Source organism: Vitis riparia, chromosome 10, assembly GCF_004353265.1.
Source record: "Vitis riparia cultivar Riparia Gloire de Montpellier isolate 1030 chromosome 10, EGFV_Vit.rip_1.0, whole genome shotgun sequence".
NCBI classification, from domain to species: Eukaryota; Viridiplantae; Streptophyta; class Magnoliopsida; order Vitales; family Vitaceae; genus Vitis; species Vitis riparia.
In genome coordinates this window covers 15,586,775-15,611,606 of record NC_048440.1, presented here as the reverse complement: position 1 = coordinate 15,611,606, position 24,832 = coordinate 15,586,775, and the positions used below count along the sequence as shown (strand labels likewise).

General features: G+C 29.9%; 2 protein-coding genes across 5 annotated transcripts in view; both read left to right on the top strand.

The window, feature by feature from the left end:
• Positions 1–4,096: 4,096 nt before the first annotated feature.
• LOC117923313 (probable leucine-rich repeat receptor-like serine/threonine-protein kinase At3g14840) lies at positions 4,097–18,010 on the top strand. Of its 3 annotated transcripts, XM_034841547.1 has the most exons (24): positions 4,097–4,340; positions 5,275–5,440; positions 6,865–6,936; positions 7,030–7,098; positions 7,174–7,245; positions 7,356–7,427; positions 7,556–7,627; positions 7,738–7,809; positions 7,903–7,974; positions 8,104–8,175; positions 8,266–8,337; positions 9,882–9,950; positions 10,158–10,223; positions 10,934–10,996; positions 11,078–11,113; positions 11,204–11,244; positions 11,446–11,822; positions 11,895–12,090; positions 12,464–12,601; positions 15,629–15,747; positions 16,533–16,743; positions 16,851–17,088; positions 17,174–17,324; positions 17,421–18,010. In XM_034841547.1, the coding sequence occupies exons 1-24, from the start codon at positions 4,163–4,165 to the stop codon at positions 17,841–17,843; spliced, it is 3,117 nt and encodes a 1,038-aa protein (XP_034697438.1). In that variant the 5' UTR covers positions 4,097–4,162; the 3' UTR covers positions 17,844–18,010. The 3 variants fall into 3 exon arrangements, with proteins under 3 accessions (XP_034697438.1, XP_034697439.1, XP_034697440.1); XM_034841548.1 differs by lacking the exons at positions 7,556–7,627; positions 7,738–7,809; positions 7,903–7,974 and having other exon boundaries at positions 4,098–4,340; XM_034841549.1 differs by lacking the exons at positions 7,556–7,627; positions 7,738–7,809; positions 7,903–7,974; positions 8,104–8,175; positions 8,266–8,337 and having other exon boundaries at positions 4,098–4,340.
• A 6,074-nt stretch (positions 18,011–24,084) lies between these two features.
• LOC117923317 (probable LRR receptor-like serine/threonine-protein kinase At1g29720) overlaps positions 24,085–24,832 on the top strand; it is a 40,229-nt gene continuing 39,481 nt past the window's right edge. For both annotated transcript variants that reach the window (XM_034841569.1, XM_034841568.1), the window contains exon 1: positions 24,085–24,334. In XM_034841569.1, the coding sequence (XP_034697460.1) occupies positions 24,217–24,334 (118 nt within the window). In that variant the 5' untranslated portion in view covers positions 24,085–24,216. The remainder of the gene's footprint in view (positions 24,335–24,832) is intronic.

The following is a 24,832-nucleotide window of genomic DNA, read 5'->3' as shown; positions in this document are numbered from 1 at the left end:
TTAAATTTAATTTTCAAATTTCCATTTTTAAATAATTCTTCAAATTTCCATTTTCGAATTATTTTATTTTATTTTATTTGAAAATTCCATCTTCATTTAATTTTCAAAATCTCAATTCTCACTTTTTTTTTCTTAATCATTATTATTTTCGTTATTATTTATTTATTCATTTATTTAGTTGTTTTTTTAAATTCCATCTTTAAGCAATTTTTAAAAGAAATTCCGATTTCCTAATTTAATTTCTAATTTCCAAAATTCTAATTTTTACATTCATTTATTTAATCTTTATTATTTTCATCATTATTATCATTTTATTTATTCATTTGCCAAATTCCATCTTTAAACAATTTCTCAAAATTCGGATTTCCTAATTTAATTTCTAATTTCCAAAATTCCAATTATTACATTCATTTATTTAATTTTTATTATTTCCGTCATTATTATCATTTTATTTACTTATTTATTTATTTATTCATTTTCCAAATTCCATCTCTAAACAATTTCTCAAAATTCCGATTTCCAAGTTTAATTTCCAATTTCCAAAATTCCCATTTTCTCATTTTTCGAATTTAATTCTCAATTTCTGAAATTCCAATTTTCTAATTTCCGAAATTAATTTTCAATTTCCAAAATTCCAATTTTCACATTTGTTTATTTATTTATTTATTTATTTATTTATTTATTATTATTATTATTATTATTATTATTACGTTTTATTTATTTATTTTAAAAAAAATTCCACCTTCAAATTATTTCCAAGATTCCAATTTGTATAATTTAATTTTCATAGTTTCTACTTCTCAAATAATTTTCAATTCTAATTTCTTTCAAATTTAATTTCCAAAGTCTCAATTTTTATAATTTAATTTTTAAAATTCCAAATTCTCAAATAATTTTCAAAGTTCCAATTTCTTTCAAATTTAATTTTCGAAATTTCAATTCTTAAATTTAATTTGTCAATCTCTAATTCTCGAATAATTTTCAAAATTCCAATTTCTTACAAATTTAATTCCTAAAATTCTCATTCTTAAATTTAATTTTCAAAACTCCAATTTTCAAATAATCTTCAAGACTCCAATTTCCAAATAAATCTAAAAAATGCAGTTTTCTCTCAAATAATTTTAATTATACTATGGTTTTCAAATAACCTTTTGTTTCTTTTGATTTTACATAAGTAAAAATGAATTTTCTATAATTCCGAAATAATGAAATTTATGATACCAATTCATGCAAGATAAATTGGGCTTTGGTGGGGCCCAACATCAAAGAAGTTCTACTTAGAATAAAAATGAACTCGAGTGAAATGTCATGTGTGTCATTGATGATTTCATAATCTGTTTAGTAACGCATGTGATATATTTTATGCTCATTCTTGTGCACTAACCTCATTTCATAATGGCGCATTACTCGCTTGCTGCCAAAGTATGCACCCACTCTCACTTTGACCATTTTTCATGCTTTGTTTTGACTTCTAATGTATGATCATCTTTTGGTATCTATGTTTAATCAATCAATTGTCACACGTGCTTCATTTTATTAGTAGAGATCCATTTTTCAGGGCTAAGAGAGATGTTATGATCTTTACCGTACATTCCCAATAAGTAACCTGACCCCCAAGTCCCGATTTGGTTTTTCATAGAATACATTTTTCAAATAAAAAGTCACACTTAGGGTTTTCTTTCTTATTTTGTTTATCATTTAAAAATAAAACAAACATAAGTGACGACTCTAAGTCATTTTCTAAATAATAAATCAATTTTTCATAAATAAATAAAAAGAAAGTTTAGCCATAGAGTGAGAATGTATCGAGCCAAAATGCGGGGTCCATAAGAATCTTTTAACATTTTCCTTTTTTCTTTTTGAAGTATTTTTTCCTCACAATTTTTTCTATAATTTCCGAATGTAAGATTTTATTTTTTATATTTTTTTTCTTTCTTTGATATTTGTCATGAAACAAGATAAACTAATAATATTGTAATAGTTAGAATTGACGAGTTTTAACTTTATTTGGAGCACAATAACAAATTTGAATATTAAGGTCATTAATTGTAATCTTCTCATTTTGAATTAATAGTGGTAGAAAGTGGGTTTATAATCCGAAACCGAAATATTTTAAAATCATAATCATAGTTAGTTTTTCGTGAGGCAAAACAGGATGGAATCATTCGAATATCTGTAATCTCGTCAATTGATGTAATTTGATTTGTATTATTCTCTAATCCAAGTTCCAATCTAGGCTATAGGTCAATTACAAAACAATGTACATTTTTGGTTGGATTCTATGATTTTGTACTCGTCCTTCATTCACTTGTATCTTTATATGTTAATTCTACTTATTTGTATGTCATCCGATAGTTTAAATTTTATAATACATATCCATTCATCGAGATAAAAAGTTTATTACGCATGATAGAGATATTATTATTATTGAGCATGCAAAATTGAGAGTCTAGACTCACATCTATCTAGGAATGGCAACAGGGCAGGTTCGAGACGGATCACCCTCATCCTAACCCCGCCCCATACTCGTCCTGTCCGTTTAACTTTTTTTTTAAAAAAAAAATTACTTTTAAATTTTTAATTACATTAAAATAAATATATTTTATAAATAATAAAATTATTATATTTTTTATAACTTGTTTTATTAAAAAAAATTATTATTATCTATATATTAAAAATAGTAAAATAAATTTTTAAATTAAATTAATTTTATATATAATTGGGACGAGGTGGGAGGGGGTAATACCCAAATCAGTCATAGGTTTTAAAAAATAATCTCATACTCATTCTAAGCTCGTTTATTAAAATTAAATCCCGTCTCATTCCTTGGCAGGTAACCGAAAAAATCGGTTCTATTGTCATCCCAACATCAATCTGGCAAATGTATGGAAACTCATATTTCTGACCAATTCACCTGCTATTGACTTGTTTTTTGACTCCTAGACTTATGAAGAGCCTGACACCACATGCATGCAAGACGCGTATATTCAAATTTATCTCCAGCTTCCATCCATTGGCTAGCATGTCATCATCTATCTCCATCACTGTTCCACTGCATCTGCTTTTCCCTGGATGCAGTATGAAAGCAAAGAATTTTGGAGCCTTGTCCGGTCATCTTACGTTCTATTAAAGTCTTCAACCTTTTTCTTTTGAGATTTGGAAAAAAATTACCAATTCTTTTTGTTTTTTTTTTCTTTTTTCGGGAGAAAGTCATCATCATATGACAATTTTTTATTTTATCACACATAAATATCGTGTATTATATTATATGCTTAATTTATAAACTCATAATTATTTGATTTATTGATTATGTATAAAATATGTTTTAGAAGATGTTTAATAGTGTTTTAAAGAAGCGAATCATTACAAATAATATTAAAGTTGATTTATAATCCCGATGTAGGGGTTTATTTAGCTTCATAAGAATATCTATCTATTTGACCTCACAAACTTATGAAACACGATAAAGACATTATGTCTAAACGAAGGATGAATGTTTTTCATATTTTATATCAAATAAGGAAAAAATTCTAGTATTATATAAGTATGAATTCCTCGTAACTATATAATTGAATGCGAATTATTATAATTTTTAACTTTTTTAACACTTAAAAAATGTTTAAAATAATTCTTAAAATCATTATCAAATAAAAATCATTTATTAGATATTTCTTTAATAAATATTTTGAGTGATTTTAAAATTTTGAAAAGTGTCTTTTAAATTTACCAAATGTCTTATTTTTCTTTAAAAATATTTTTAAAATTATAATTATTTTTTAAAATTACTGTAAAACAAACTCTAAAGCATATGTACAAATTTGACAATTTTGAGAAGATATATTATTTAATTTACTATGCATTATTTAAATTTTTGGAAAATAAAATAAATTGAAATTTTTAACAATTTTTAAAATAAAAAATAAAATTACGAAATTTTAAATTTTTGTTAAGAAATTAAATTTACATATACAAATATATATTTTTTTTTTCCATCCATTTGGTTCGTAGTTGATTCTGGCGTAGACTGGAAGCAGAAGACTTGTGCGGTAGTCATTTTCATAATTTAAAACCCTTTTTCAATAATTGTCCTTGTGTCTGGGACCTGGGTAGAACCGTGGATGAATACTTCTCCTCCTAGTCCCAGTAATGGCTGAACTGGATCATGGTTAAATCTCCACTCCGGAATCCAGAGCAGCTTCTGAAGAGCCATAGGACTTGGGAGTATCCACTTGATGAATTAATCATGTTCTTCTTCTTCTTCAACTGCCTTCTTCTTCTTCTCCTCTCTCTTGCAACTCTCAGTTGCTTTGGGCTTGCGTCTCAGCTGCCTCAAGATGAATGTAAGAAGATTCTCCCTCTCCATTTTCTTTAATATTATTTTTTATTTTTTCTGAAATTTTTAGAATTTTTTGCTTGTGAATATGGAGATGTTTTCAGTCATAAAACTTTATGATATTTATCCTATTTCTGCAATATTATTAGTAGTCTATCTTTTATAATTTTCTACATTCCATGTTTAGTTCACAAAATTTAAGGGAAAAAAAAAAGTGGAGGAAAAAAGAAAAGTGGAGAGAAATGTAGGGTGAAGGAAAATAAAAATGATATTTAAAATTAATAAATGATTTTTATATGTTAATTTAAATTCTATTTACTTATTTTAATTATTAGATATAAAGATTAAATAATTTGAACATGGATACTTTTTAAATTAATTTTGATTATATTTTATTTTACAAAAGATAATAAAATATGATAAAATTATTTTTTGTATCATTTTTTACCTTTTTTGAGTACTTCCCCAAAACCAAATATAATTTTAGTAAGTCTGTTTCATATAATAAAAGTTTTAAATTATTTTATCGACATGAGTGTTTTATATAAAAAAAGTTTACAATAATTCATTTTGAAACTATTTCTACATTAATAAAACGGTAGAACTAATTAAAAATGATTTTTTTTATCTTTATCTAATGATATTATTATCTACTATTTGGCCCAATAAATAGATTTTATACTATATCATGAATATCATAAATTATGCGTATACTTTAAATATTTTGTAATATTAATTTGTAAATTATACATCTTAACGTCAATTTCACAATTCTGTTTTCCTTCATCTTCATTCCGTACAACTAAAAATGATTTTTTTTAAAAATAAAAATTATTTTATACAATAAAAATTATTTTTAATGACTTAAAAATGATTTATAAAAGCCTCTCTCAGGCGCGACCCTTTTGGGATGGTTAATGGTTGATGATTGATGGTTGCAGTGGAAGCTTTAAGAGAAATAGGAGACCAATTGGGCAAAAAAGATTGGAATTTCAGTCTGAACCCATGTGATGGGAACTCCAACTGGACAACGCCAAGCACGGACAAATACTACAACAATAGTGTCATCTGCAATTGCTCTCTTGATGAATGCCATGTTGATACTATGTATGTCCTTTTCTTACTGTTGCTACCTTTGGTTTTTTTTCACTCTTTTAGAAACTTATGTATGAGTTCATACCCATCATTATTCTATTTCTTGCATGGTAGCCAATGGTAAGAAGAAACAAGCATCTCATGGTTGTCTTGACTAACCTCAGATGACATTTTACAATGAAATTGACAATGGATACATGATCTCTCTGGTCAATGCCTTCCATCTTTTTTTTTTTGGTTGCTAAAATGGTCTGTCTGGTGGGTGGTTCATACACAAAAGAATTTCATTCTGCAGAAGTTTTTAGATTGAGCATGACTAAACCCTCTTTCACCTCCATGGGTTTGAGCTCTTAATCTCCAATATTATTTCTTAGGGAGCCTTCTGATACACCATCTTACTGGATAGTTTTGCATATTAACCAGTTTGTATCTGATATTAGGTTGCACAATCACATCTTTTTGGATACCAAACATGTTATAGAACATGCTTAACTCGGATTAACTAATAGCCACACCCACTTTGAAATAGATAGCACAGTTTCAATACATTTCTTGCAGTATAAGAGACTGTTGGATTGTGCTAATTAATGACTACCTAGAGAAAAATGAGAAGATAGGAAATATACCATTGATGGGTACTTTTTCGACTCCTGCCATTGATCCTTCAACCTGCAACTTTAATTGGAGTGCCCAGAGGTAGGGTATAGTGGGCAGGAATACATTTTCATTGCATAATGAGTTGCATGTCTCCTATTTAAAATTTTCCCATGGTACCTCACTTCTCCTTAAGGCTGTGGAAGAAAAAGTGAAATACCTATATAAACAAGTTGTAAAAATATGCATATTGGAAGTTGAATAATATCACAGTAAAACAATTGGAAGACACCAGTTGCTAGACTATGGTCATTTTCTTCATTATAGTTTAGTTTATTAGTTCTGTTTACTATTTTATATTACATGCATGCACTGAGTGTACTAATAACTTAAATAGGCATGCCAATACACATACATATAATGGGTGACAAATAAAAACATCCAGGCCACCGACTGCTAAATTACAATCATTCTCTTCTTTACACTGATACTTCTGTGTAAGGAACATATGCTTAAATTTGTATAGGTGCTCTGGCGATGATATGGAGAAAAGGTATTCTGAAATTTTCACTCTGCATTCTTGTCATTTAGATACTCCATAGGTGTGCAATTTTGATTGTCTTATTGCTCTGTTTTGTGAGCCTGTGGAACACTGAATTTTCTCTGTTTGTTTATCACGGGGATGACTCTCTTGCATGTTTAATATAATGCGGTTCAAGCATGAATAAATAATAATTGGTTATTACGAGTTTCCCTCCTCCTTACTCATGTCTGAAACTAAGAAACATTGCATTTGGGATTTAAGCTGATCCTAATTTGGTCCATGGTTCATTGTCAAACAGATTCCTCAGAGGGCAGGACCTTGCTGGTGTGCTCCCACCATCCCTAGCGAAACTCCGATACCTTAAAATGATGTAAGAAGTGATTCTAAAATGTGTATATTTCTCAAATCTGAAACTCAGATTCCTAGCTTTCATTGCTATGACGACTTCTCCTCTTGTATATAGTGATCTCAATAGGAACTACCTTAGTGGTCACATACCGCTTGAATGGGCTTCCACACAGTTAGAATATCTGTAAGATGCTTTTGCACTTTATTCAATGTGATTTTGTAAATGACTTATGGAATTGACATAGTGAATTCTCTGCAGGGGAGTTAGTGTGAACAGGTTATCAGGACGAATTCCAGGCTTCCTGGGAGATATTGTCACTCTCAAATATTTGTATGTTGTGACTCTCTCTTGTGGTCGCCATTCTTTTCAATTTTGGGAAGCGCTTCAAAGTTTCTTTAGGTTTGCTCCCACTGTTATCTTGAAGGAAATTGAAATTTCAGGTGTTTGGAGACCAACATGTTTTCTGGAACTGTTCCCCCCGAGCTTGGGAAACTTGTCAACTTGGAGAATCTGTTAGTCTTTCATTTTTTTTTCATTATTTGAAGTTAAAAACTATCCAGTTCTTGATTTATATGGTTTCAATGATCATTTAAAATTGATTGATTTTATATCAGCTAATCTTTTTGTTTGGTGAGTGTAGCATTCTTAGTTCTAACAATCTCACTGGAGAGTTGCCTGCAGATCTCGCAAATCTGACTAATTTAATAGAATTGTACAGTTTGCAACCATTTCTCCTATTGTACTTGTAAAGTTTTCATAAGTGTGTTGAGAAGAAAAATAATATTAATATTGTTAATTCTCTCCTTGTTGGGCCAAATGCAGTAGGATTAGCAGTAACAATTTCACTGGAAAAATACCCCATTTCATTCAAAGTTGGAAACGACTCCAAAAATTGTGAGTTTGTTTCCAGTTTAAGTATTTCACAATCTCCCATTTTCAGAGTTCTGGTTGCAATACTTGTCTCCATTTGCATTGTGTGATTAACAGAGAGATCCAAGCTAGTGGTTTTGAAGGGCCCATACCTTCTCATATTTCTGTCTTGAATAATTTGTCCGAACTGTGAGTCAGGCCTTCTTACTTCAGACTTTTGACATTCTTTGTCTCAATGATAATGCATTTATTTAATTAAAATGACTAGTACTGAAGAGAATAGCAGTTTTGCAATATTTCTTGATGGATTCTGTGCAGAAGAATTAGTGACTTAACGGGAGGGAGTTCCAAATTTCCACCACTAACAAACATGATAAGCTTGCAGAGATTGTGAGTAATACTCATGATTAGAAGATGCTTTAGACATAAAGCATTTATTCTCCAGCAGTAGCACTTATATTGACTTGGTTAATGTTGCAGGATGTTGAGGAGCTGTAATATCTCTGATCTGATCCCCAAAGATATAGCAGATATGAAAAATTTACTAGCTCTGTAACTCATCCTCCCTATTTCCTTTTCTTTTATGACAAGAATAGTGGACTGTTGTTAGAGCATATATAATCATGTGCATGAATTTGAGATTTAGTATTAGGTAATGAGCTGACAATGTCAATTAGAATAACACCATCAAATAAGGTGATAACGTTCCAGCTCAGATCTATTTTTGAGCAGATTTCAGGAATTATTTGCTATTTTATTCTTTAGGTATTAATTTTCTTTGGTGGTTTATTAGTGTATGGTTATGTAAATTATTCATACACCCATATATATAATAATTATAAATGGAAGTTAGACTTCCTCTTTTGAATCTGTTGTTTTCCGCTCTTAATGGGTTGAAAACAAATGTTTTTAACTTTCTTGACATTTGACATTCATAACCTTGTTTTAAGTTTGATAGATCATGGTTAATTAGAATTCTCAGGGTTCACCAAGGAAACAAAAATCATGTTAATAAAAAATTGGATGAAGAAAATCTGTTTATGAGAAGCTAGTGAAGAAAGGAGTATGCTGGTAGTCTATAGAGACTAGGTGGTAAGAAAACATGGGCATAAATTGAAGTAGTGATAGTAGTTATGAAATTTGAACAGTTAAGATTGTGTCTTTAGGGTTAGAATATACAACTAAATGAAGTTAAATTTGTGCCTACTAGTTAATTATCTTGTGATGACATATGAATCACTTCTTTTCTTGAAATATTTCTGTTGATTTCTCTGTTCATATATGGATGACCAAGACTAGTCTTTTTAAAATATTTCAATTTTAAAGAATAAATGATCATTGGTAGAAATCAAACTCCAGAATTAGGTATTCTAGCATATCTACAGCCAGACTTGTCACTGAAAGTTTCTTGGTAAGCTACCATGTAAGCACGCATTTGGTACATGGGATGGAAGTGAGAATAGAAATGGGAAAGAAGGTGAATTATAATACCATGCGTAAGAGAAGAATCAAAATCCTTATATGAGTGGGATTTCTATGAGAATGAACTTTTATTCCTGGGCATTTGTAATAAGTAACCCAAATGCAGTAATGAATGACAAATGGAACAGATTTATGATTCCCATTCTCTATTCCAACTTTCCAAACATGTCCTAAGTGGTTCCCTTCCCCATAGCTTTCAGTGATGGTAGCTGCAATCATTGGACCAAGAATGTATCTTCCTATTCCCACCTAAGTTTAAGTTGTTTTCCTTTGTTGTGAGCTTTCTTTGTTCTTTCCTTTTTTTTCTTTTTAAATATTTGCGAGACCACTTGCCCTTCCCCCCTATATTTCCTCACCCCTCTTGATGAATTGGTTTGATGGTTTGTTATGCAAGTATTTTTGTTAGATTAAAGTTAGGTCCTTGTATGAGAACATGGAACTAGCGACCCTCATCTATTTACTAATAAAATAATCAATCAGAAAATGAGCATTATGGTTGATTTTCTTGTCAGTAATTCCATTAGAGAGTTAATGTGTGTATCTCATGTTTTTGACCCTGTTTGGCTGAACCTTTATGTTGGGCACTCTATGTCTGTTTTGCTATTTTCTTGCAGAGACCTTAGCTTCAACAAGTTGGAGGGAAACATTCCAGATCTCAGAGGCCTAGAACACCTGGAATTAGTGTAAGCAACTGAAATTTCATAGGATGTGTTTTCTATGCCTGTGATGCATAGAAAGTCTTTCTTGTCTCCATTTTGCATCTATATGCTACATCAAATCCTATCAATGGTTTAAACCATGCACCATTAGTCTATTCTGCATAACATTTTGAGACAGTTACAACTGAAATAACTCTTGACCACAATAAAACTGTTTCGCATGCTGATTAGGTGTCTATCAAACAACTTGCTTACGGGAAATATTCCAGACTGGATCAAGAAAGGAGATTATACACAGTATGTTTTTTCATTCTACATCCTGATGCAATTTTGTATGAGATTGAGATCCAATTTGTAATTTATTACCCTTCTTTTATCTGTCCAAACAGTACAAGATATATATGTAAGCACATAGGTATGCATGAAGTCCCCCTTGAACACATTCATCTGTGACCTATTTGGACATTGGCAGCTGATTCTTTTCCTTGGCTTTGGATCTTTTTATATCCAACAGGTGAAATGATCCCATTATAGTTGCAGCTCCAGTTTGCTTCCATCCAGGAAGCACTATGAGAAACAGAAAATGATGTCGACACTTAATTTTGCATCATAGTCTAGCACATTTTGATAGCAATTTGGAAGGTTTCACCAAGAATCTGATAGGTGTTAATATGGATTTAGGGGACAGGCTAGATATGATCAGGCATGCAATTTTCATCAGCATTGTATATATTAGACAAATCTGTTGATTATGTAGCTAGAAAGGGAAGAAATCTTGCAGTTCTTATGGGCAGCCTAGAAACTTGTTTTTACTAAAAGGTGTAATTACCTATTAGCAGTTAATTTCAAAATTAGATTGAATTGCTTTTATAATTATTATTCGAATTCATGGTTACTATGTTATCAATAATTGTTTTATTTTGATAGATTAAAATTGTTGTAATGCTTCTCATAATTTTTGCACGCAGTTATATTGAACTATAAATGAATGATATGTTTGTCTGCAGCCAAATAGATCTTTCTTACAATAACTTTTCTGAGCAGTCTGCACCACCTTGTCGGGGTTCCCGGTAAGAACTACTTGTGTTGACTTAAACTCCTTGAGCTTTGCATGCTTTTTAAAATTTTCACCTGTCTATTCCGTTTTCTAGGAATTTGTTCAGAAGCTTTTCTGGTGGGAAAAACTTGTAAGTTTATAATATTCTGTAGTTCCATTTTTTATAGTTTTCTTTTCTTGTATGGCACTGATGCATTTCATCTATGCTACAATAATCTAGAGAACTTGGTGGGTGCCAGAAAGACTTTCCTTGTTCAAAAGGTGAATACATGAATTGTTCAGTAAATGCCTCAATTATTTTATCCTGGATTTTCGAACTTTTCTCTGTGATATTGCAAACAATGCAGGAAATACAGCTGATTGACATTTTAAGTTATCAATGGCACGAAACTTGGTTATTTTTCCATCTTTTATGTTTGATTTGCACCTGACTGCCATTAATAATTTTTCTGTTTTCTTTAGATCATTACTCATTGCATATAAATTGTGGTGGAGAGGAAACTAGGATACGAAACATTGTGTATGAAGAGGATAAAGATGAAGGTGGTCCAGCAAAGTTTCAGCCTAAGAAGGATAATTGGGGATTTAGTAGCAGTGGACATTTCTGGGATGGTGACAAAATTGCAAGTGATTATACAGCAACAAATGTATCCATACTCAAAATGGACTACTCTGAATTGTACACAACTGCACGTCTTTCTCCTCTGTCACTCACCTACTATGGACGCTGCTTAGCGGATGGGAACTATTCAGTGAAACTTCACTTTGCAGAGATAATAATGAGAGACAATGAATCCTTTCACAGCCTTGGAAGACGCATTTTTGATGTCTACATCCAGGTAGTCAATCTTCTCATCTTTTGCCCACAGGATTTTTATAGAAGGTGATTTGATTTCATCAGTTAATTCCAGGATAAGCTGGAACTAAAGGATTTTGATATTGCACAAGCAGCAAGTGGGGTAGATAAGGTAGTTGTAAAAGAATTTAAAACGTCTGTGAAGAATAAAACTTTAGAGATCCGCTTTCATTGGGCTGGAAAAGGGACAACAGCTGTTCCAACAAGACCAACTTATGGTCCCCTCATATCAGCTATTTCTGTGGAATCCGGTGAGTCAAGGACCTTCATCCATGGTGAATTATAAGTTAGTGTGTTTTTTTTCCTCTGTCACATTGAGTTAGAGATGTTTTTTTTTTTTATTCTTTGTTGTGCCAACTTGCTGCTGCCTAACCACACAAACAGATATCTAAATATTCCTGTAAACAATCAGATGAAAATCTTGGTAATCCAAGCCAGGGTCATTCTACAAATTGGAAAAAGACAAATTTGATTCCCTGTTTTCTGTTTCGTTTTTCCTATTCATTTATTCGCTCTTCTAAGATGTGCATTTTCAAGTCAAAACTTGTTATGAAATATTAATTATGTGGAATTTCATAAAGAATTATGGCATGCAATTTGACAATGGATGTCTTTTATTTTTAGACTTCCAGACTCCTTCTGAAGGCAAGAGGAAGAAGATACTTATTGAATCTCTGGCTTTGGCATTAGTTCTCATTCTCATAATTTCAGGCATTGCTTGCTGGAAATGCTACTTTGGAGACAAAAGCTCAACAGAACAAGGTAATGTCAATCAATGGCACAAACCCTAATGCAGAAAGGATAATACACATCTTCATATTACTAACTAGTGCAGGAATTATAGAAAATGTGTTGCAGCTTAAGTATAACTTTTATTAGAATACAAATGATCAGGTATGTCTTACAATGGTTTGATGTCAATGATGATAGCTTATGTCACACTTGTTAAGTAAAATGAACACATGGCCCAAATCACTAGCAATATTGTTGTGCTAATTGTGGAAGCTTTTAAACTTATGAGTTGTGCAATAATATAAAAAGTAAATAGCTATACAAGGTTTTAATATAGCTTGGCCAATCATAACAATTCGATCGGGCTTTTGACCATTTCATCTGAAAATCAATTAATATCGAGTGAGGGTAGGCTAAATCTTTTATGGATTTCAACATCACATCCTACGGGCCTGTTAGCTTGGTTGCACCCTAACAATCCTTCCCTAATATGATGCTCATGTGACTCGAACCCACAATCATCAACTTTGAAACCAATTCTTAGATCAGGCTTTGACCATGTCATCTGAAAACCAATTGATATTTAGTGAAGGTAGCCAAATTTTTAATGGCATTCGACATGACAACCTACAAGCTTGTTCTAAGAACCGTCATTTGGATGACCCATCCTTAAGCTTAAAAACTACATCATTGTACCCTAACAATCAATATTTTTGGATGATAGAGAATTGGCAAACTATACCAAAGAAAACATTACAAAAAAAAAGAAAAAGAAAGAAAATAGATGCAATTCCTGAGCTTCAAAACAATCTCATGTTTCCTCCTTCCTAATATCTACCCCCTAAACTTGTGTTTGATGAAAATAATATTAAACTAAGCAAAGAGAGGTAATAGAGTTAGGAGATGAAGAGAGAATGAGATACTTGAGTATATTTTCCAATGTAGAAGTCTGTTTAGGAAAAGCTTTAAATAAATGGTAAACCCTTACATGACAGGAAACATAATTAGCATCAACTAGGATCATAGGTCAATTATATTTACAATGAAACATATTCGCATATAATAATACTCAAACACCCTCTTACAAACTTGTGATATGATGAAATGAAGCATCTCGACTTTTAAAGTAAGGAAGCAAAAGTGTATGATGGTGTGAAGCTATGTGAATAAATTAGCCAACTAAATGGTAATAAAACAGCCCCGAATCGAAGATGGGGTTGAACAAAGTGACAATCAATCTCTATATGCTTAGTAATCTTATTAAAAACAAAGTTGGAAGCTATCTGAATAGCTTCATTATTATCACAGTTATGAGAGTTGAAGCACATAGTAAAACCCGTAGATCCCGTAAGTAACCATCTAGTTGTGAGGTGTCTTGCATTCTTGGAAGCTGATTCAATATTGAGGATGAAGCTTGGGAGAAAGAGGAGCCAAGAAAATTGGGAAAGAAATGTCGTTGTAATAAGTTCACATCTCTCCAACATGGCTTTGCATCATTCAGAGAAGAAGAGATGAAGAGGAGCCTTCACAAGCATTTTGCGACATGTGAACTGATTCTTGGCAACATGCAAAGGATGTCTCACATCTTGCAATAAGAGTTTTACATCCTGTAAGAATAGTTTTGCATACCATGAAACTTGAGATAGAGAAGGGATCATGCTACAACATGTGAAATCATGAGCTATAGCAATATTCTATGTTTTTAAGTATTATGGATGACTTTCCTTTCCTTTTTTGAAACCATTTCCATAATGATCCTAATCATTAAGTATGTTATGATTTTACATAGTTCACACTTAGAGTTCTGTAATTTTGGACTGTTAGAAACTAAATTGAGACATGGTTACAAACCTTGAGGTATGACAATTTCTATGAAAGAGACTACTAGTTTTGGAAAACTAAGTAGAAACTTCATGTATGACATCCAATGAAAGAACAACCAACTCGAGTCTCTACGTTCAACCAAAATTCTTTTTGCTCTTGTTGTGTGTTCAGGAAATTTTTTTTTTTTGGGCCATCTTTACCTTCAAAGTTGCAGGATTATTCTTTTTTGTTTCATCTTTGAGCTTTCCTTTTGGTTATGCATGAAATGTCCATAATGGTTATGAATAAATTTTCAATCTTAGACTTTTCCAAAATTCTTTGTTATAGCCTTGATACCAATTTGTTTTACTACCAGAAGCTTTGAATTGATGAATGTGCAATAATATAGAGATAAAAACAAATCCACATACAAGGTAGACCACATTTTAATATAATTTGACTAACTATATATAAAGGGATGAGAAAGAGTTAATCCCCTGTGTCATATGAAAAATTATAGAGAAAAGGAAAACAAATGCAAATCTCAAGCCTCAAAACAATCTCATGCTTCCTTGCTCATAGTATCTAATCTTGAACTCCGAACATTGCTCCATCTGGTGTCCTTATTCTTCTCCATATCTCCACTTACAAGATAAGGCTCTACATATACATCTTCACTTCCGAACACTCTAGGAGAATGAATGGAGTATTGAAGCTAGCTTTCAAATGCAAGGTCTTAAAAGGTGATTTTGCTAAATGAAGGCATGCACCTATTTTTAGTCATATATATATCATTCCTTGCTCTAGGTTTTTCTAGGTTTCTACTTTCATGTACATTTATTGGGTGATCTAAAATGTCATATGTTACACTTTTCTAAAATATCACCCTTCAATACATTTCTCAGATGTTTTATATCATTTGGCTCATCTATACATACAGCTCTCTATGGAATCAGTATGGAATGTGAAATTACACTCATTTAGATTGCCAAGATGGTAAGGTGAACTTGGAACTGTACAAGAGGCTTGGTAGGAGTAGCTTTGAGAAAGTCCATGTTTTTCTATTTTTATTCTCTATGACTTGTCAGCAGCAAAGTGAAGCACTTGTGTTTTGCAGTTGCATTTCATTTTATCTCATTTTTTCAAATGTAGTTTAACTATTTGGAGGCACTCAAAAACGGAGTCCAAAATCAATTTTTTTTTTACTTTGTAAGATCCAATTCAACATCTTAATTAAATTTCTTGTTTGGACAGATTTGAGAAGATTAGATCTGCAAACTGGTTTATTTACCTTAAGACAAATCAAAGCCGCTACTAACAACTTCAATGCTGCAAATAAGATCGGGGAAGGAGGTTTTGGACCTGTCTACAAGGTATTCTACAGGTTCATCAATTCTTTTATTAAATCTTATTTTTTATTTTTTTTCCATGATATTTGGAGCTAGACTTGCTTTTAAGATATGCTCGCTACATTTCAATTCAGGCTATATCATTAGATGGCACCATAATTGCAGTGAAGCAACTATCTTCTAAATCAAAGCAAGGAAATTGTACATTTGTGAATGAAATGCAAATAATTTCAGGCTTAAAACATTAAAATCTTGTAAAATTATACTACTGTTGCTTTGCAAACAAGATTGGAGAAAATGATTTTGGATATGCATGCGTCGAACGTGTTCTGCCCAACAGTGTTATATTGAGTATCCTGATTTTTTAACTAATAGATGAGAAAAAAAATGTTAATATTGAATGTAGGACGTTGTTTACTTGTGATATCGAGTTCTTTCTGTCTAAATACTTGGGATTTTGATCATCATACCTTAGTACCTGACCTCTCCTGATAGATTACTAGAGGGATACACATGCTCTGCACATGGAATATAACATTTAAAAGTTAATCATGGGAGGGAGAGGATGTAATATATGTGATTTCTAAGGGGAGAAAAAGTTGAGAGGGAAACATGTTGATGGAGACGAAGATTATTTATGGGTCACACTTTTTTATTGATTTACCATTGTATCATCTTCCATTTTTATGGTAAGAAAGGTTATACACACCATAGCCAACCTGGCAGAAGAAACAAGAGATCAACTGGGCGCTTGTCTTTCTTAAATCTTGATACTTCATTTACAAGTCTGCATTTACACTTCACTGCAGGGCCAACTATCGAATGGCACTCTCATTGCAGTGAAGCAGCTCTCTTCCAAGTCAAGCCAAGGGAACCGTGAATTTGTGAATGAGATTGGCATAATTTCTGGTTTGCAACACCCGAATCTTGTAAAACTTTATGGATGTTGTATTGAAAGAACTCAATTGCTGCTGGTGTATGAGTACATGGAAAATAATTCTCTCGCACGTGCTCTTTTTGGTAACCATTGCAAAATTTGCTCTCTGCAGGAATAAAGCGTCAAGCTTACATACGAACTATCATAATATAAAATGTCTGAACGACTGATTTTCATGGATTGTTACCAGGTGCAGAAACAAGTGTTCCAATATTGGATTGGGCAACAAGGCAAAAGATATGCATTGGATTAGCTAGAGGTCTAGCATTTCTCCATGAAGAATCAACTCTCAAGATTGTTCACAGGGACATCAAAGCTGCAAATGTACTGCTTGATGGTGATCTAAACGCTAAGATATCAGACTTTGGATTAGCTAAACTTAATGAAGAGGAGAACACCCACATTAGCACTCGGATTGCTGGAACCAGGTGAGCTACAATCTCCGGGAATACTTTCCATGATTCTTTTATCACATCATAAATGTAGTCACTATAACAAAACTATACTTTTCAGAGGATACATGGCTCCAGAATATGCACTCTGGGGACATCTAACAGATAAGGCAGACATTTACAGCTTTGGGGTGGTAGCTTTAGAAATTGTCAGTGGGAAGAACAACTCAAGTCGCAAGCCGGAAAACGAATGTGTTTGTCTTCTTGACAGGGTGTGTAATTTGGATATGAACATTCAATTCAAGGCTGTCTTTAGCATCTTGATTGTTGTCACTTCTTTTGAGTTGCTGCATTGATTTCAATTGCAGGCCTTTGCTTTGCAACAAAAAGGAAGCTTAATGGAGATAGTGGATCCAAAGTTAGGATCTGAATTCAACCGGGATGAGGCTGAGAGGATGATTAAAGTAGCTATCTTATGCACCAATGCATCTCCTACACTAAGGCCTATTATGTCAGCTGTGGTAAGCATGCTTGAAGGACAAACCATCGTTCCGGAAGTGATCTCAGATGCTAGCATGGATGAGGATTATTTGAATTTTAAATCACTCGGAGACTATCATAAACGGATGCAAAAGCAGATTTTAAGTGGAAGTGAGGCTCCAAAATTTTCATCAGATGGGACAATAGCTACTGGTTCTTCCTCTACATCTGCACAAGATCTCTATAAAAACAATCCTGATTCCATTAATTTCAGCGACAGTTCTTCCTTGTTGTCACCTCACAATTCTTGAATTTACACTTAATAGACTTGAAGTTTGGAGTTTCATTTAATCATTTAGCCTAGTTTCTATGTACCATACTAAAAGAACTTTTGTTTAAGCGTGTCATTACAAAAGCTATAATCGCAATGGGTCTTGACCATTTAAAAACGTATCTATATGGTTAAGAGAAACTCATACACATTAGCTCCAAAAACATTTTCCTCTATCTATTATAGGATATTACAATTATCCTTTCATGCATACATAACATTGTACTCACATTATTGCAAGGTCAAACAAACTCTCATATCAGGGTTGAAGATCGATTTTGATATTACTCTATCATATCCCAAAACCCATTAGAGATTATTATAAAATTCTAAATATAGTACTAATTCCGATATTTTGGGGATATGCAAAAATGAGTTTAATTATATTTTTCTTCAAAATATTAGTTTTAAAATTAAAATAAGAAGAAATATAATAATTAATTTTATAGATATTTTTAAAACATAAAATTAAATAGATTTAACAACTAACAATATTCAGATATTAATTAAAAAATAATTAGATGTAAGTTTAAGTTTAGTAATTTTTTTTTTAATTCATTGTTTATGTAAGATTCTTAGTTATAGGAGGTCAATTACACAGAAGGCTAGGACAATGAGATGCCAAGAGTTTTAAGGGAAACATAAAGTAACATACAAGAAGGGACTAGCAACCCTGACACCATAGATCATGAAGAGAATTCTAAGCAAAAATTCTTTTGCATTTTATTTGACAAAAAATGGGGTCTTTTTATAACATTCCAAAATATTATTTTTTATGGTAATTGTTGAAAGGTAATATGAGACCAGATGACATGTGTTATAAAGATATGACAATTCTCCTTCTGTTTTATGACCAAACCAACTCTATGTGTTACTCTTGTCTTACTGAGTCTTTAGCTCTAACAAAAAAATTAAGACCTCAAATCAAATCCCCAAGTTTAGAGTAATGGGGAGACCAACTATACCAATAAGATGCATCAAATCCATTTTGAATGTACAAGTTATACCCTCGCAAATTCAGGTAGATGCATTGTCATCAAAGCATTACATCAAGTATAACAACTTTAACGAGTATAGAAAATCAATCACCCATAATTATTATTAAGGAAACATACACTTCTTATAATATGAGAGAAACATCCATTTTTCTTAGATGCATATTGTAATGGTCTATTACCAACTGCGTAGATATTGTTCGCTTTAAGTTTAAGGGTTCTTACAACTTTAAAATTCGTTTACAAAATTAAAATAACCTCGTATGTATGTAGAACTAATAATTTTGTTGTCTATCTAATGGGATATCACAATCACCCACATACAGATACAACATATTTGTTGTGTCCCATATGATTGTAGAACCAAATAAACAAACATCCCTTGTAGGATCAAATAAATAAAGGCTCATATTAGATTAGAGATCAAACTTTGATACTATTTGTAATGTCTGACTCTTAATCATGTAAATATAGTCTGTTCTAAACTCAAGGGGTGCTCACCACTCTTGAAAATTTCAATATATATAGGCGAAATATCACGTATTGGGGCATATGGAAACAATATCAAGTGAAGAAATATTGGCTAGGAGAAATATTGAGAAAAATTGCCAATATTTCCCGATATATCAGCTATATGGTGATATTTCACTGATTTTTCCCAATATTTCTAATGGTCAACCCGGGTCTTGGCAAGTGTGTCTCTTGTTAAATATATTGTACCAAACATATTTATATTCAAAGTTATCATATAAACAAAATATTAAAAGAATATTTTAGAGAATAAATTAATTATAATTATTTTATAATTAAATAAAAAATTTTCATTTAATTGATTACCAAAAATATAAAAATTATCATGATAATTTTCTTCATAGTGTTTTTAATATCATTAATAGATTAATTAAATATTAAAAAATTATACATATATCATAAATTATTTTATTTCATTTAATACAATTGAATTAAATGGATTATAATTTTAATATTAAATATATTTTAAAATTAAACATATTATAATCAAATATCACAATATTATTATGAAATAATATTTGATATAATTTAATAATAAATGTACACTTATAAAATTTATATATATATATATATATATATATATATTATCAATTATCAATACATATGATATTATTATCAAATAATATTATTAATATATTTAATATTAAAATTATAATTAATTTAATTTAATTGTATTGAATGATATAAAATAAATGATGATATATGTATAATTTTTAATACTTAATTAATATATTAATGATATTAAAAACACTATGAAGAAAATTATCATGATAATTTTTATATTTTTGGTATTCAAATAGATGAAAAAATTTATTTAATTATAAAATAATTATAATTAATTTATTTTTTAAAATTATGTTTATATGATGAATTTGACTTTATATATATTTGGTGCACGTTATATATCAAGGGGCAAACTTGCCCCAGCGGTTGGCTTGTTGCCAACTAAAAAAGCTTGTGAAAATTGATAAAATATTGTGGAACAGATATTTCTCTTCTATATATCGTCGAAATATCTCGATATTTTCTTCCTTGATTATAGGCAAATATCACAAATATTATTATGAATAATATTTGATATAATTTAATAATAAATATATATTTATGAAATTTATAGTTTTTTTATTAGTACATATAATATTATTATCAAATATGATAAATCATATTATACATATATCAAATTATTTAATAAAATAATTTAAAAATATCATTATACTTCTAATTATATTTTTATGAAGTTTTTCTTATATTTTTATAAATTCTGATCAATTTTAGGTTTATCGATATTTTTTTCCAAAATATCCGTCGATATATCTTCGATATATCTGATAAATCGAAGTACCGATATATTCATTTTATTCAAGGGTAAAGCAGGACATTCGGGTTATCAAGGATGTATTTGGATACATCCGTTTCCATTTCCAGACGATGCAACATTATGTCAGGACTCAGGAGATGCCTCGAAGAAGAAAAAAAAAAAATGAAAAGTTTCCGAGCATCATACATGATACATCAAGGTTAAGGTGACATTGATGATGACACGATGTTTTGTAAGTAATCAAGCCATGCTCAAACTCTCATGTTACACGTAAGACACGTCAGACACACGACGTGTAATAATCGATCCATGTGAACATGATGATGTAAGAGATCAATCCCTGACTTTATTTCTCTTTCACATGGGTGATAAAGAGTCTAAAGATATAAAGATTTTTGACGTCTTTTTTTTCTTAGCAATTCAATAAAAAGGAATTTTTAGTGTAGATGGGGGAGAGAGGAAGCTGTGAGGTTTTGTCGGTTTGATCATACGTCATAGTTACGCTGCCTCTGCATGGGGGTATGCCAAATTAATGGCCCTACTGACTTTGTTAGCTGCAACTACTTCAAATGCCGCCTCTCTCCATCATTCCATGCCAAACACGACTTTTCTCCTCAAGTTGAGACGACGACCTTATATTACGTTAAAAAATAATTCCTAAACTATCGGTATAAAAAAAATGATTTATTTCTTTTTAAAAAAATTATATTATAAAAATCATATACGTCTTAAAAAAAAAAAAAAAGACAGGGGTAAGGGGTAGATATTCTCTTGAAAAGATGATTTTAAAAAAAAAATAAAAAATAAAAAAAATCCATTTTTCCATTTCCTAATTTTTTTAATTAATGATCTATTAATTCAATTAAATAAATTATTTGATTCTTTTGCTTTGTAATTAAAAAAATGATTAATTTTAGGTGAAAAATGAGTTTATAAAACCAAATTTGTTATTAATTTATTAAATAATTATTTACAAAATAAATAATTTTGTCCTGTTTTAATTTTTAAATTTATTTTATTATTTAAAATTTAAAATGTTAATCTTTAATTTAAAATTTAACTATAAAGGAATAAAATATAGAAAAATAAATTTATTTTTTATTCAATGAATTAATTTTCAATAAAAATTTCAGCATTAAGAAATATAATTTTTTGAGTATTAATCAATTTAAAAGGAAATATTAATAATATGTATATTAAAATATTTTATTTAGTAATTATAAATGATAAACAACTAAAGTTATTTGAAAAAATAATAAAATATTTGTTTAAAAATAATTTAATACGCTGAAAATTAGAAATGATTAACTATTTTTTACTAAGAAAAAAATTGAGGAAATTTTTTATTATATAAAAATTGAGTATTAATCAATTAAGAAATGATTAACTGTTTTGAGTTTTTAATATAATAGATTTGAAGAAAATCGATCAATTAAAAATAAATAAATATAATTTAAGAAATTATTTTTTTAAAAAAATTATATATCCAAATAAAAGTCTTGAAATTCATATACATGATAAATATAAACATCAAATCAATTCTTAATTGTCAAATGTTTTTTATATTAAAAAATCAAATTCACCTACTATAAAGATTATAAAAAACCAATAATATTGTTAATGTAAATACTAAAAAACCAACTCAATTAAATATTAATATTTTTAATTTAAAATTTATATAATAAAATTAATTTAAAATTTAAAACAAAACAAAATTATTTATTTTGTAAATAATTATTAATAAATTAATAACAAATTTTTTTATAAACTCATTTTTCACATAAAATTTGATAAATTGTTTTTTTAAATTCAAAACAATATCAAACTAAATTAATTTTATTAGTTATAATTAATTGAATTAATTTAAATAAAAAATTGAAGATTAAAAAGAAAATATTTTTTAAATCAATATCTAAATATTAAACATAATTTATATTTATATATATATATTTGTTGATAAATATCTCAATAATTATAATTTTTTATATATTAAATTTAGTAAATAAATTCAATTAATTTTATAATATATTTATAATAATTATATTACCATTTTTTTCTTTTAAGATATTATTTCTTTAATAGACGATTTTAAAGTGTAATTTTTTTTAAATGAATTTTAGAAATCATATTTCAAAAGATGATTTTTTTTTGTATAATTTTTTTAAAAAATAAATAAATAGTCTTTCAAAGAGACGATTTTAAAAGAAAATAATATTCTTTTTCCTATTTAACAAAAACTACTATAAATTTGAAATTATTTTTTCTATAACATAGTTTAAAAATTATTTTTTAAAATTATCTTACTCTTCACAAACATCCTACCTTTCTAGTGTGATATCGCACAGCAGCCAAACGGAGACTTTTAAGTGGGAATGGGCTGCCATGAAAATAACAACTATATTTTATATTTGATCAAAGATCTTATTAAAAAATATCATGGTAGACATGATTTTTCTATCTTCTTTTTTTTTTTTGTTTTTTTCTGAAAGCTTCATCAGAGTTTGACATATTCATAAGCCCGCCACAACAGTATGGAGAGGGAAATCGATTGAGACTTGATTAGGAGATGCATGGAATTTGGTGGTCGTTGGAGGGACAAGGAAGGCTCGTCTGGCCCGGCCCATGCATGTATTTTCAAATCAAAATCTTAAAAAAACAATTCTATTATAATTCTTCCAACTATTCTTTAGTTTGACTTTGAAAATTTTTTAGCTGCTCTTGCATTTGACTTTGGGACGAGTTACGGTATAAAAATATGTAGATGATTGAGTGAATTTTGAAAGAATTTTTTTTTTCCTGTTATTTGACTATATTTGATTCTTGAAAAATACCGACGAGAGAAAAAAGTATTAAAAAAAATCTATGTATAGAAGAATTTCGAATTTTAATTTTTGTTATTTTGGTGGTGTTTGTTTTCTACCTAAATAGAAAAAACTAAAATATTTGACTTTTTCTATTCAACTAAAAGTAGCACGTTAACATCGTCTAATATAACTAAAATAAACTTGTTATCAATAGATTCGGTTTAGTTATGTTAGATAATGTGAATATGTTATTTTTAATAAAGTCAAATATTTTAACTTTTTTTATTTAAATAAAAGGCAAATACTATTAAAGTATTTTAATATAACCGTAGTGTTTAACGAACTGAAAAATTGTAAAACAATGGGCAAAACTGGGGTGAAGGTCACATGCAAGTGGAATGCATGCCCTGTTTGGGATAAAGATGCAATTATTGAGCTGGTTCATAGTCCAACTATTTGACGGCCACGAACGCTGATTTGTTCTCATTCGCTTGTTCCACCTGATTAAATATTTCATATGACTGGTCACTGGTAGAAATCTTAATGTAGTTCATATTCAAAACCCACTTGACAATCAAATCCCACATTCTACGTTTCCAAATTACACAGCTTGTGAAGAGACTTTTATCATTTATGTCGTTTGTGAGCTTATAGAGCTTGTCTGGTTATTGAAGAATAAAGACATATTCTTGATCTGAAAGTACGATGCTCATCACCATGTTCTTCTCCAAGAAGTGTCCTCTTCTCCTTCTTTTCTGTCTGATCACCATGTCGATCAGTTGCTTTAGATCAGTGACGTGTGCGCAGCTACCTGCCAAAGAATGTAAGAGGCTTCTGACTCTACATGTTTTGCTTTCTGTTTGTGCAGTCTGATCATAACTGCGTACTGTCTTTTCCAGAAGAGCTAAATCTTTTGTAGGATGATAGAAATGATTGGGGATGGTGCAGAATTACCCAAATGAAAAGGATCTTAAATGGAAATAATTTCCAGAATTTTTTATTTTATTTTATTTTTTCAATCTCTTTCTCCACTAGTCCTTTACGATGATTTTCCTTCATATCTTCTATTCATATTCATTGCGATTGTCGAAGTTTGTAAGGTTTTCTTTAGATTTCTTTTACATATTTTCCCAATACCTAAATATGTTTGATTTTTTTTCTCAATACTATAAATGAATTTCTAACTTGTTTTCTCTTGATTTTTTTTTTACAACTATTTAAAAAAATAATTATATAAAAATATATAATAATTAAAAATGAAACTTTATACATAAAAATTATTTTAAGATGCATTTAAAAATATTTTAGATCCCAGATAAAT